The 12845-nt window shown below is 40.4% G+C and overlaps 1 protein-coding gene across 2 annotated transcripts in view; it reads right to left on the reverse strand.

Annotated features, from left to right (window-relative positions):
* The window catches only part of QRSL1 (glutaminyl-tRNA amidotransferase subunit QRSL1), a 169269-nt gene that overhangs the window by 91265 nt on the left and 65159 nt on the right, over nt 1–12845 (reverse strand). For both annotated transcript variants that reach the window (XM_078648427.1, XM_078648426.1), the window contains exons 3-5: nt 5233–5331; nt 3113–3209; nt 2797–2973 (exon numbers count right to left, since the gene is read on the reverse strand). In XM_078648427.1, the coding sequence (XP_078504553.1) occupies nt 2797–2973; nt 3113–3209; nt 5233–5242 (284 nt within the window). In that variant the 5' untranslated portion in view covers nt 5243–5331. The remainder of the gene's footprint in view (nt 1–2796; nt 2974–3112; nt 3210–5232; nt 5332–12845) is intronic.

The following is a 12845-nucleotide window of genomic DNA, read 5'->3' on the forward strand; positions in this document are numbered from 1 at the left end:
TAGTGCCCTCAGCGGAACTAGAAAACAAGGACATTTTCTGAGTTCGCATTTTGCCAGTATGGAATACGTACGCCAACTCACAGCTCAGAAATAAGTTCTCAGTTGTGATTGCCATTTTATACGAGATGAAGCCAGATGATATTACATTTCTCATCTCTCATTCAGTGAGAAAAATACAGACCAAGAAACAAAAGAGAGGTTGGCTGGTTATTCTAGCACATTCCGAGACGCATAAACAAAAACAGGACAGGGGATTGCCAAACCCAAAGTATACCACAATTAGATAATCACATGAATAAAGAAGTGAACACATCTACACATTGAATGACTGGTTTCGCCCATTTCTTAAAGGACAAATAAGGAATTCGGGTTGTGCAGCTATGGCCACATTTGTAATTACCATTTGGACCAGGCGTATAACTCGGCATCATGGGGTGTGCAAGCAGACAGTACCCAAAAATACTGCACAATTATTGACCTTTTATCTTAGTGCTGGACTATACTTGTGGGCACATTTTTGTATGAGTCACTATTCCATCTAGAGTAGGTTACCCCACTGCAATCCAAACGTATGCTACTTAACATCCATCAATGTAGAACTCTTCTGAGTCTGTAATATGTGATTCTTTGTCTGCCACAACTGGTGCAAGGCTCACAACAAGCAGACTTCCTACACTCACATCACCTTTACTCCATCTTTTCAAAACATAAATATTTTGGAACAATTTGGAAGACACGGAATGAACATTTATGAAATAGAAATAAACCTTATTATGCCAAATTTCTAGGTTTTGAATAAATTAATCTTATGTATCATTCAAAAAGTTTACCAAAGTAAAGGCATTGCTCTTGTTTATTTACTTGATATCATTGATGAGACTAATATTGATAGAAAATATAGCAATGAAGAATTTAACACCAAGGCAATTAGGCTCTATGGCTATGCTACTGAAGTGTTATGCATTTCACTTTAAGGTGCAAAGAGGAGGCTGAGGGCGCCATTTTTTATATACTCACTGTTTGCAGAAACACATATGATTTTTTTTAAGCACGGTTAAAGCACTCCTAGAGACCTAGCGTTATTTCACATTGACATATATTTTAAATGCACTGCCATGTTGTTTCCCAATGTTGTGCACTGCCAATTCAGCCAGACCGTTCTAGTAAGCATAGCCTTGTTGTGAAGTAGCATTGCAAAGTGAGAAACTGCCGTTTTATAGAAGTCACATTAACTTTGCTATGCCGCAGCGGTCGGCAGAGAACTCTAAATCAAGCAGATTTACCACCATCTGCAAGAAGTGAAACATTGATCACCAGAGGGAATAAGATCTCCGTCAACCAAACTTAAAATAATATTTACACATCTACATATCAAATTATTAGTTGAATGTTTCACTTTAGTCCAACTTGGTCATAATCAGATCTTACAATTAAGCCAACAGTAAGGCGTTCCTGTGTTGTATACAAGGCCGCATAAGACAATTTATGTCTATTGGACATCATGCCATTTGAATCTTGAACATACTCTATTTACTAGGATGAACCAGACTAATATTGTATTTTTGAATTCTATCCCATGCTCAACTGAGTTGACAGGGTACACATTCTTACTGACCAATCGCAGGGCTTAACACAGGCCCCCGCAGCGCGAGGGGGGAGGGTAGGGGGCAAGCTCCAGGGGGCCCCCTCAGCACAGCACTCGGGCTGCAGAGCTCCTGATTATGCCCGGAGGGGGGGCCTTTACATGCCTTGCAAGGAGGCCCTCTCTTGTTTCGTTACGCCAGTGTACATTTTCGAACGAAATACATAGCAAACTAAAAATAATGCAGACGCTTACAGTACAATTTTCTTTCCTGGGGACTTCCATAGTGGTAAGGATGTTATCGGGGCTGTAGATGGCAGACCAGGTGGTGAACACAAAAGCATTCTAAAATGACTTGAATATATGGGCCTTCTATAATATTTATGTTCAAGTAAAATCTTACACAAATTACCTTTCCAGGTAGCAACAACTGAAAAAGTAAGAAAGAATAACTGTTCAGTTATATCCCTTTTAATGCTTTACAAAATGTTTACCAGCCTATTTGAAGACGTTTCCAGTCATCAGATTAGCTTGGGACCAGCTGCGTATTTTGAAATGCATTCCACCATGTGCCATGGGGCACTCACAAATCCCTCCAACCCTCACATCGGCATCTGTTGCTATGGTGTCACCTCTGGGGAACATCACTGTGACACCAGTTCCACCACACCTGTGCAGCATGGTGGACTGGCTACAAACATTCTTGAATACTGGGAGGGAACCCAGAAATGGTCCTCTTATTGCCCGCATCCACATATTGCTGCAACACTTAAGAGGATGCTCTGAGAAAGACCAGCCACCATACAACACGTGGCAGTCTTTTTCAGTGCCAACACCATCATAAACATTGGCAGACTGATAACCCTAAATCAAAGGGCTGCTCTGCCTTCATTTCCGGCAACAACACTGGAACAACAACACTGGAACACTGGATGGCAGACTTAATGTCTCAGCTTGGAGAGGCTGATCGATGACTGTCCGATTTTTACCAGCATGTTGAATGGTCAGCGTTATGCCATGGAAAGAGGACTGAACTTCCAACATTTTTCAAGGAAGTCCTGTTATAGCATTCCACTGAATGAGGCCTCATATCACACCACCTTACTTAAAAATGTCTATTATAAGATATTAAAATCAATGAGAAATCACCGAGCATAACTGAAAGAACCCAGTTGGTAGCTGATGCCAACACAAACAAGAAAAAACATTCTCACGCATAGCATGTGCCGGAGGACACTGCAGCGGCACTTCCACCCGAGCTTCCTCCTGTTACCAGCCAGTTTGAGTCTTCGGTCTCTGGATCATGGCTGGGCACCAATTTCTTCCTGTAATGCCTTGAATAACTCCACGGGTTTCGGACTGGTCCAAATATACTGTCTGTACTCCCTGACCTAACGTAAGAGAGGCAGACAAGATCAATTAGCATCAAAACTAAAGCATGCTAGTCAGCGTAGGATTTATTACATTTGCCATATTAAAAATAAGTTAATGATAACAGCAACATGATTAAAAACAAAAGGTTTACTTTACCCCATAGCAAACTCATCCAGGTTTGTTTTCCCCATAAGCACTGCTCCATGATCCATTAATTTCTGAACCACTGTTGCATTGTATGGGGGGATGTAACCTGAAAAGGAAATATTTACATGCTAGTTTATTAAGCAAGATGGTGCCCATCGCTTTGCCATGCTGGCGATTCTAAAAGCGAACAATAAGGCATAAGCCTTGATAACTGAGCCATACTGTTACAAATGCCTTGATTAACCGCCGACATAATGTGATGTTATGTTTTTTTATTCTTGAAAAATGAAACAATAAAAATATATATTTTTCTTAAACTTTGATAACTGAGATACTACTTAAGGATGATTGGACATCAAAGGCACAACTCCATCTGTTCACTGCACTCTAACCGTGACCTTTGCTATACACGGTTGAACTATTCTTCACTGGGATGCCCTATGGAAGAGGATCCGAACAACTGACGTAAAAACTGGGCACAACATTTTCATTTGTGGAAACTCCATTTTTTCTTATGGGCAACCTTACTCAAACTGAGGCAATTTTGATGGAATAAAAAATAAAATATTGGAAAACAGCCTTCCTTTCCCCTGTACTGGAGCAAAGGAACTAGATAACTTAACAGGTTTGACCTCTAGGTCACAGCTCAAAAGCCCAACTGGTTAAACTACTGACCAAATTTAATTCTCAAAATGCGCCTTCTTTTGCACCATGTCACACAAGTGTCGTAGTCCCAATGAAGAGTCGATACAAGGAATCCTACCCACTCACAAAACCAGAGTAAAAATGAAGTTTTAATGTGTGCATTTCACTGCAATTTCATTAGAAGTTCAAGGCTATTGGATCATTCAGGATATAGACCTAAGTGAGAGGGGAGAAGCTTGAGTCTAAATTTGCCCTGGATTTAATCTTTTCTGGGGAATTAACAGACTGCAGATGGTCACATTTAGAAAACCAAAGCATTCTTAAATTTCTGCCTTAGGACTCCAACTCACTTAGGACCAACTAATCTTCAACATGGCGTCCAGTGGATTTTTGATTTTTTTTAACACAGGTTTTGTTTTCCACAGTAACAATAGTTTTCCCTGAAGTGAAACTTTTTGCTAGCAACCCAGTTTGATATGTTTTTCATGCGATGCAAGGGTGGGAAAGACAAAAACAAATGATAACTAAAAGACATCAAGTGGGGGGGAGAACATCCAAATCAACCTGTTCCTAATGCTCATATGTTTTTTTACACTCAACTGAGCTTGCTTGGGCTTTGAAGCTATCCAGGGCTCAGTAACCCAATTTATCGGAAATCATTTACAGATTTGCCTTCATGAAACCATTCAGATCACAAAACTGCTATGTATTCCTATTCATGTATGAATCCAGAAGCATTTCCCTTCTAGAATACAAATGTACACGATATATAATACCACAAACTAGAGGGTTTTTTACAAGACTCGAACTATCATCATTTAAGCATACGGAAGATGACTTTCTAAGACAGTTGGGTCCAATTCACAAATTCTGAAGGCAAATTCCACCACATGCTTGGAACTTCTCTCTCATAGAGTACATTTATGAACATGGGAAAACCCACAAGTGTGGTCCCTTTTCGGTATTGAACAAAGTAGGCGAAAGTTCGGGAATATCAACACATGCAGTTTAGACAAGCGTGTAGGCTTGGTGTATTCAAGTAGCTGTTGCAGCTAGTTTGCCAAAGCGAAGCACACACACAAACATGCTGCTTTAAGCACCAGGATTAAGAGCCTTTATGTGTTGCGAAGACCCCCATCATTTCATGATAAGGAGAAGAGGTTTTTTATTGGAGAAAATGTGCAAAAATAGTTTTCTGCATACTTTATGCATGCAAAGTTTTCCACCAGGTGGAAATTCCAAAAGCGTAAATCTTTCTTGCGTACTTCTGATATTTGCTTGGAAATCCCATAAAAGTCTGAATACCAATTACGAACACAGAAGTAACTCTCTGGATGTAAATGTACATATTATTATTTGGGCTCGGACTTTGGGATCCGGACAGTCACTGAAGACCTCTAGAAATATACATTCAGAAAGGACGTCAAGAGAAAAAGTTAATGGCAGCTATGGATATATAAATTACAAAATAAACTCAGCTGTACCTTTCAGCATCTTTGAGGCGCATGTTGTCTCAATTCCGGCAGTGCTGAAGTTGTCTTTCACTGCAATGGGAACTCCGTCTAAGTGTCCAAGAGGCTGACCTATAAAGGAAGAAAAACCACTTAAAAACAGCCTAACTCCACATAGGAGAATAAACAAATGGTTTTATATATATATATATATATATATATATATATATATATATATATATATATATATATATATATATATATATATATATATATATATATATATATATAATCCCAGGATGGTTCCGCTCTCCTCTTGCTTTAGGCGCTGCTGGCAAGTGCGTCGCTTCACGCGGTAGAACCAAACCGCAATGTATTCAAACTGTGTTTGCCCCCAGGGCCTCCCGGGTCCAAACCAAAAGAAGCCGCAACTCCAGTCAATGCGTTTTATCAGAAACCAGTAGATTTATTGTTCAAACCTCTACAGCATGTTTCACAGCGAAAAACCAACGCGTTTCGTGAGCTCCCTACTCACTTGATCACGGTTGTTACAAACACTGTTTGCTGAGAATAATTTAAAAAGGGGAGTCCCTCCCCCCATCGGTCACATGATTCCAACCATATGTTTTTTGACACTATGGCCTTCTGGGACTCGTAGTTTTTACATTACAAAATGTCATTTCATGTTATTGTCACAGAAAAACAAGTTGTACACCCATTCCCTGCTGATTGACAGTTTTTAAATCATATATTCCTTTCGTGATATTTACATTAAGGATTTCTTGTGTGCCAGAAAACCACAGTCATTATTCTAGGCAATTGAGATTAGAATCGACTTTTCAGTAAAAATAAAAGCCCTCCAGTGGGCTGACTCAGTCATATGGTACCTTAAAATTAGTTCCTTATAATTTGATTAAGGTTCCTTGTACCTTACAAAAGGAAGGATGGTTCGTGTTTCCAGCACTTTAAATACAATAATTTTCAACATATAATTTTTCAATAATAAACAAACAATAGGGTATTTTTATACAGGTCTTTTTCCATTAGACCTACTTAGAGCCCTCTAGTGGGCTGACATTTACCAGGGTGTTAAATACTGTCTCAAAATTTAGTACATTTGAAATTTCGCCCAGAGTTTGGCTTTCATGTATACTATGCCGTGGTTTTGTGGAGGGAAAAGTTAGTTATGGAGTACATCAATAGAGGCTTTCATTGTTATTAAATGTGTACATAAAGTTCTTCAGACTGGTTCAGACCATAAGGGGTCATTGTTCGAAAGTTCAAGATATGGCGTGATTCCTTTTGGCGCAGCAGTTTTTCTCGATGTCCCCCCCTTTCCGTTGGGGCCAATGTTTCCAATCCTAGAAATTTCAAAAGTCGCCAATTGCCATCATGATTTGTCTCCATGTGTCTGGCCACTGCATTACCTCTATCTTTGTTGGTTGTGGCCCTGGTATGTTCCAAGATACGCTTCTTAAGCTCACAGATTGTGCTTCCTATATAGCGCAGCTTACACGGACATTCAATTAGGTAAACTGTATACTGGGTTTTGCAAGTGATTAATTCTTTAATCTTCCAAGTTTTTCCATTAGTCATTTCGATTTGTTTCGTTGGTTTGGCTATCTCGCAAACTTTGCAATTGTAGCATTTGTTGAATCCAACTGTTTTGAGCCAAAATGTTTTTTTACGGTTCATAAAATGACTATGGATCAATTGGTCCTTCAGATTAGTTGTTCTGCGGTATGTGACCACTGGGTGATCACCCATTTTTTGACCAATTGTTGGATCCAGTTTCAACAATTTCCAGTTTTTTTTGAGAATCTGGACAACTTCTTTTGCTTCTTTGCTATAATCCAGTATTAGTCTTATAGGTTCTTCCATTTCTTTTTCTTTGATTTGTGGTTTCAAACAATCTGCCCTCGATTTCTCGTTGGCTCTTTCCCAACATTTTTTCGTCAGGTTTTTTCCATATTTTCTCTTGCGGAATCTCTCCATTGTTGTTGCACTGTGCTTCTCCCATTCTGTTTTTTCGCTACAGATTCGTTTAACACGGAGGAATTCACCGTATGGTATACTTGATATTAGGGCAGGTTGATGAAAGCTTGTGGCTTCCAATGTTGAATTTGTGGCCGTTTTCTTCCTGTGTAAGGTGGTCTCCACTTTGTTGTTTTGGATATATACTTCTGTATCCAGAAAGGATATCGATTGCCTGCTTTTTGTGTAGGTGAATTTCAGACCTCTTGTACTATTGTTCAGAAGTTCAAAATATTCTTCGAATTCACTCTCACTTCCCCCCCACACTATAAATAAATCGTCAATGAATCTCTTCCATTGTACGATGTGTTGGGTGTATTTGACATTTCGTTGGTTCCAGGCTATCTCTTCCTCCCACCAACCCATTGCTATGCAAGCATAGCTTGGACTGAATGAGAATCCCATTGCCGCGCCGTTGCGCTGACGATAGAGTTGTTCTCCAAAGAAGAAGATGTTGTTTGAGAGTAATAATTTGATCATTTCATACAACATGTCATTATGTTCCTTATAATGTATGTTGCGTTTTTCCAGGAAGTATTTGCAAGCCATCAATCCCAGATTATTGTCAATATTTGTGTACAGTCCGATAACATCCATGGATATTAGCAAATAGTTATCCTGCCAAACCAACTCAGATATTGTACACAAAAAGTCTGTAGTGTCTTTCAAATATGATTTTAGATTCTCCACATAAGGTCTTAGAAAGAAATCAATAAAATTCCCCATTGGTTCCATCAATGAACCGTTTGCTGACACTATCGGTCTTCCTGGTGGTCTCGTGGGGTTTTTGTGGATTTTAGGCAGAAAGTACATGGTTGCCATCCGTGGAAAATCGACTGTTAGGTATTTCCTTTCCTCATAGTCGATTAGATTTCTGTTTTCCCATGTTAAGAGTTTTTGATCTAACTCTCTCTTTAGTTGATCTATTGGGTTCTTCATTAGTTGTTCATAATACTCCGGGTTCGATAGTTGATTCATCGCTTCCTCCGTGTATAAGTCCTTGTCCCAAATCACCACGTTCCCCCCCTTGTCTGCCATTTTTATTTCCACATTTTTGTCATTGATGAGGGTTGTCAGTGCTGCTCGTTCTTGTGGGGTTAGGTTGTCTTTAAATTTCATTTTTGGAATGTTGTATAATTCCTGTATGACCGCCTCCTGGAAGATATCGATTTTATTGCCCGGAGTGAGTTGTGGATAGAATTTGGACTTGGCCTTCATTTTGCTTATCCCAGCTCCTAATTGTGGTATCGCTGTAGTTAGAGTTATTTCATTTTCCTCCTCTGCATTCAGGTTAAGAAGGGTTAGGTACCCATCTACGTCTTTCACAGTTAGGTCTGAGAATGGTTTCATGGGAATTCTGTTGATTTGAGGTTTGTTTTGTCTCTCTAGGAAATGTTTAGCCAGTTTAATCTTTCGAATGTATAGATATAAATCTATCCTTGTTTGGGCTAAATCCATTTTTCTTGTGGGACAGAAGTTGATGCCCCTTTTAAGTAAAGTCGTTTCCGCTGGTGTCATCATCCTTTTGGATAAGTTGACCACTTGTAATTCTTCCATCATTTGCCCCTCTTCTGTTTCATGCCCCTTGTTTCCGGGCCACTTTGTGGGTTTTGTACATTTTCTCCTCCTGCCTCTTCTGGTTTTTTTTGGTGTTGTTGTTGTTGTTGGCTTTTTTGTCTGGGTTGCCAAGATCTTCCGCGGCCTCTTCCTCTTCCTCGTATTTGTCTGGGCGCCCCTTGCTCCTGTTCCCATTGCCGCTGCTGGAGCACGAGGCGCATGTCCCCTAAAAAACGCTTCTGTTCTTCATCCAGGTTTAGGTCTTCATCTGTCAATTCATTCGATGTGATTGAGGATAGGCTGGAGGATGAAATGGTTTTAGTTTGTTATGGTTTCTTGTAAAGATCATATTTTCGGGCAAACGTGAAGATTCTGCCTTCCGCGTAGTCATTTGCGTCTCGTACAAATTTATTATGTTTTCTCAATCTTACAGTTTCCTCATGTTTCTCTATTTGTTGTTCCAAATCCTCTTTGAATTTAGTCATTTCTTGATTTAATTTTAATGCTTCCAATTCTTTTTCCACTTCCTTCAGTTGTTCCTTTATTTTCTCCAGGGCAATTTCAATATGCCTAACCAGTATCTTTATTAGGCCTAATGATGAATTCAGGATGTAAGCCCCCCATTCCTGTAGCAGCTCGTTGGTTACATCCTGTTGGCTAGGCATCAACATTATTCTTAGGCCTCTTGGGACCCTTTCTGCTTCCAAATATTTACGTAATGCAATGACTTCCCAAGATTTGTTGATTTCTTTTCTGGTTAATTTTTCCCAGGCTCTGATTTTCCCTTTTGTGTCATCCTTCGGTGTATCACTCTGTTTGGCTTGAGCTTTCTCCATGTTCCCCTTGTCGAACATATTGGTGACAAGTTCCTTTCTTTTAGCCTCTCTTTTCTCCATTTCTTCAATGCTGTGAATTGCTGTTTTGGTTCAATTGCTGTATTTATTATTTTAGTTCTGTTTCTTTGAATGACTGCCGGCTATTTAAAAACTGACTAGGCTGATTCTGGTTCCATGATGGATACGAATGTTATTGGATGAATGCGCGTGTTTCACTGTGTGTCAAGCGCTCTTTCCAAAAGTTTTAGCACATCAGAAACATATGCCCTTTGTTTTAATTTGCCGTTGCGTAATCGCCAGGATATCCTTATACTTTTAAAATTGTCTGCCGTTAGGAAATGCCCAGACTACACGTCTATTTTTCCGTTGATATTGAGAAGGAGAGAGGGGGATCCCTTCTTACCTCGGATGTGTTCTCCGGGCAGCGTGGGTTCCCGTCCTCCACAAGCGCCTCCCAAGTCTGCTTCCTTTGGCTCAAAATTTCAATGCGATGAGCACCCCAAGAGGAATTCAAAATAATCCCAGGATGGTTCCGCTCTCCTCTTGCTTTTGGCGCTGCTGGCAAGTGCGTCGCTTCACGCGGTAGAACCAAACCGCAATGTATTCAAACTGTGTTTGCCCCCAGGGCCTCCCGGGTCCAAACCAAAAGAAGCCGCAACTCCAGTCAATGCGTTTTATCAGAAACCAGTAGATTTATTGTTCAAACCTCTACAGCATGTTTCACAGCGAAAAACCAACGCGTTTCGTGAGCTCCCTACTCACTTGATCACGGTTGTTACAAACACTGTTTGCTGAGAATAATTTAAAAAGGGGAGGGACAACCGTGATCAAGTGAGTAGGGAGCTCACGAAACGCGTTGGTTTTTCGCTGTGAAACATGCTGTAGAGGTTTGAACAATAAATCTACTGGTTTCTGATAAAAACGCATTGACTGGAGTTGCGGCTTCTTTTGGTTTGGACCCGGGAGGCCCTGGGGGCAAACACAGTTTGAATACATTGCGGTTTGGTTCTACCGCGTGAAGCGACGCACTTGCCAGCAGCGCCAAAAGCAAGAGGAGAGCGGAACCATCCTGGGATTATTTTGAATTCCTCTTGGGGTGCTCATCGCATTGAAATTTTGAGCCAAAGGAAGCAGACTTGGGAGGCGCTTGTGGAGGACGGGAACCCACGCTGCCCGGAGAACACATCCGAGGTAAGAAGGGATCCCCCTCTCTCCTTCTCAATATCAACGGAAAAATAGACGTGTAGTCTGGGCATTTCCTAACGGCAGACAATTTTAAAAGTATAAGGATATCCTGGCGATTACGCAACGGCAAATTAAAACAAAGGGCATATGTTTCTGATGTGCTAAAACTTTTGGAAAGAGCGCTTGACACACAGTGAAACACGCGCATTCATCCAATAACATTCGTATCCATCATGGAACCAGAATCAGCCTAGTCAGTTTTTAAATAGCCGGCAGTCATTCAAAGAAACAGAACTAAAATAATAAATACAGCAATTGAACCAAAACAGCAATTCACAGCATTGAAGAAATGGAGAAAAGAGAGGCTAAAAGAAAGGAACTTGTCACCAATATGTTCGACAAGGGGAACATGGAGAAAGCTCAAGCCAAACAGAGTGATACACCGAAGGATGACACAAAAGGGAAAATCAGAGCCTGGGAAAAATTAACCAGAAAAGAAATCAACAAATCTTGGGAAGTCATTGCATTACGCAAATATTTGGAAGCAGAAAGGGTCCCAAGAGGCCTAAGAATAATGTTGATGCCTAGCCAACAGGATGTAACCAACGAGCTGCTACAGGAATGGGGGGCTTACATCCTGAATTCATCATTAGGCCTAATAAAGATACTGGTTAGGCATATTGAAATTGCCCTGGAGAAAATAAAGGAACAACTGAAGGAAGTGGAAAAAGAATTGGAAGCATTAAAATTAAATCAAGAAATGACTAAATTCAAAGAGGATTTGGAACAACAAATAGAGAAACATGAGGAAACTGTAAGATTGAGAAAACATAATAAATTTGTACGAGACGCAAATGACTACGCGGAAGGCAGAATCTTCACGTTTGCCCGAAAATATGATCTTTACAAGAAACCATCACAAACTAAAACCATTTCATCCTCCAGCCTATCCTCAATCACATCGAATGAATTGACAGATGAAGACCTAAACCTGGATGAAGAACAGAAGCGTTTTTTAGGGGACATGCGCCTCGTGCTCCAGCAGCGGCAATGGGAACAGGAGCAAGGGGCGCCCAGACAAATACGAGGAAGAGGAAGAGGCCGCGGAAGATCTTGGCAACCCAGACAAAAAAGCCAACAACAACAACAACACCAAAAAAAACCAGAAGAGGCAGGAGGAGAAAATGTACAAAACCCACAAAGTGGCCCGGAAACAAGGGGCATGAAACAGAAGAGGGGCAAATGATGGAAGAATTACAAGTGGTCAACTTATCCAAAAGGATAATGACACCAGCGGAAACGACTTTACTTAAAAGGGGCATCAACTTCTGTCCCACAAGAAAAATGGATTTAGCCCAAACAAGGATAGATTTATATCTATACATTCGAAAGATTAAACTGGCTAAACATTTCCTAGAGAGACAAAACAAACCTCAAATCAACAGAATTCCCATGAAACCATTCTCAGACCTAACTGTGAAAGACGTAGATGGGTACCTAACCCTTCTTAACCTGAATGCAGAGGAGGAAAATGAAATAACTCTAACTACAGCGATACCACAATTAGGAGCTGGGATAAGCAAAATGAAGGCCAAGTCCAAATTCTATCCACAACTCACTCCGGGCAATAAAATCGATATCTTCCAGGAGGCGGTCATACAGGAATTATACAACATTCCAAAAATGAAATTTAAAGACAACCTAACCCCACAAGAACGAGCAGCACTGACAACCCTCATCAATGACAAAAATGTGGAAATAAAAATGGCAGACAAGGGGGGGAACGTGGTGATTTGGGACAAGGACTTATACACGGAGGAAGCGATGAATCAACTATCGAACCCGGAGTATTATGAACAACTAATGAAGAACCCAATAGATCAACTAAAGAGAGAGTTAGATCAAAAACTCTTAACATGGGAAAACAGAAATCTAATCGACTATGAGGAAAGGAAATACCTAACAGTCGATTTTCCACGGATGGCAACCATGTACTTTCTGCCTAAAATCCACAAAAACCCCACGAGACCACCA

The sequence above is a fragment of the Lissotriton helveticus genome, chromosome 6 (genome assembly GCF_964261635.1).
Source record: "Lissotriton helveticus chromosome 6, aLisHel1.1, whole genome shotgun sequence".
Taxonomy (NCBI): Eukaryota; Metazoa; Chordata; class Amphibia; order Caudata; family Salamandridae; genus Lissotriton; species Lissotriton helveticus.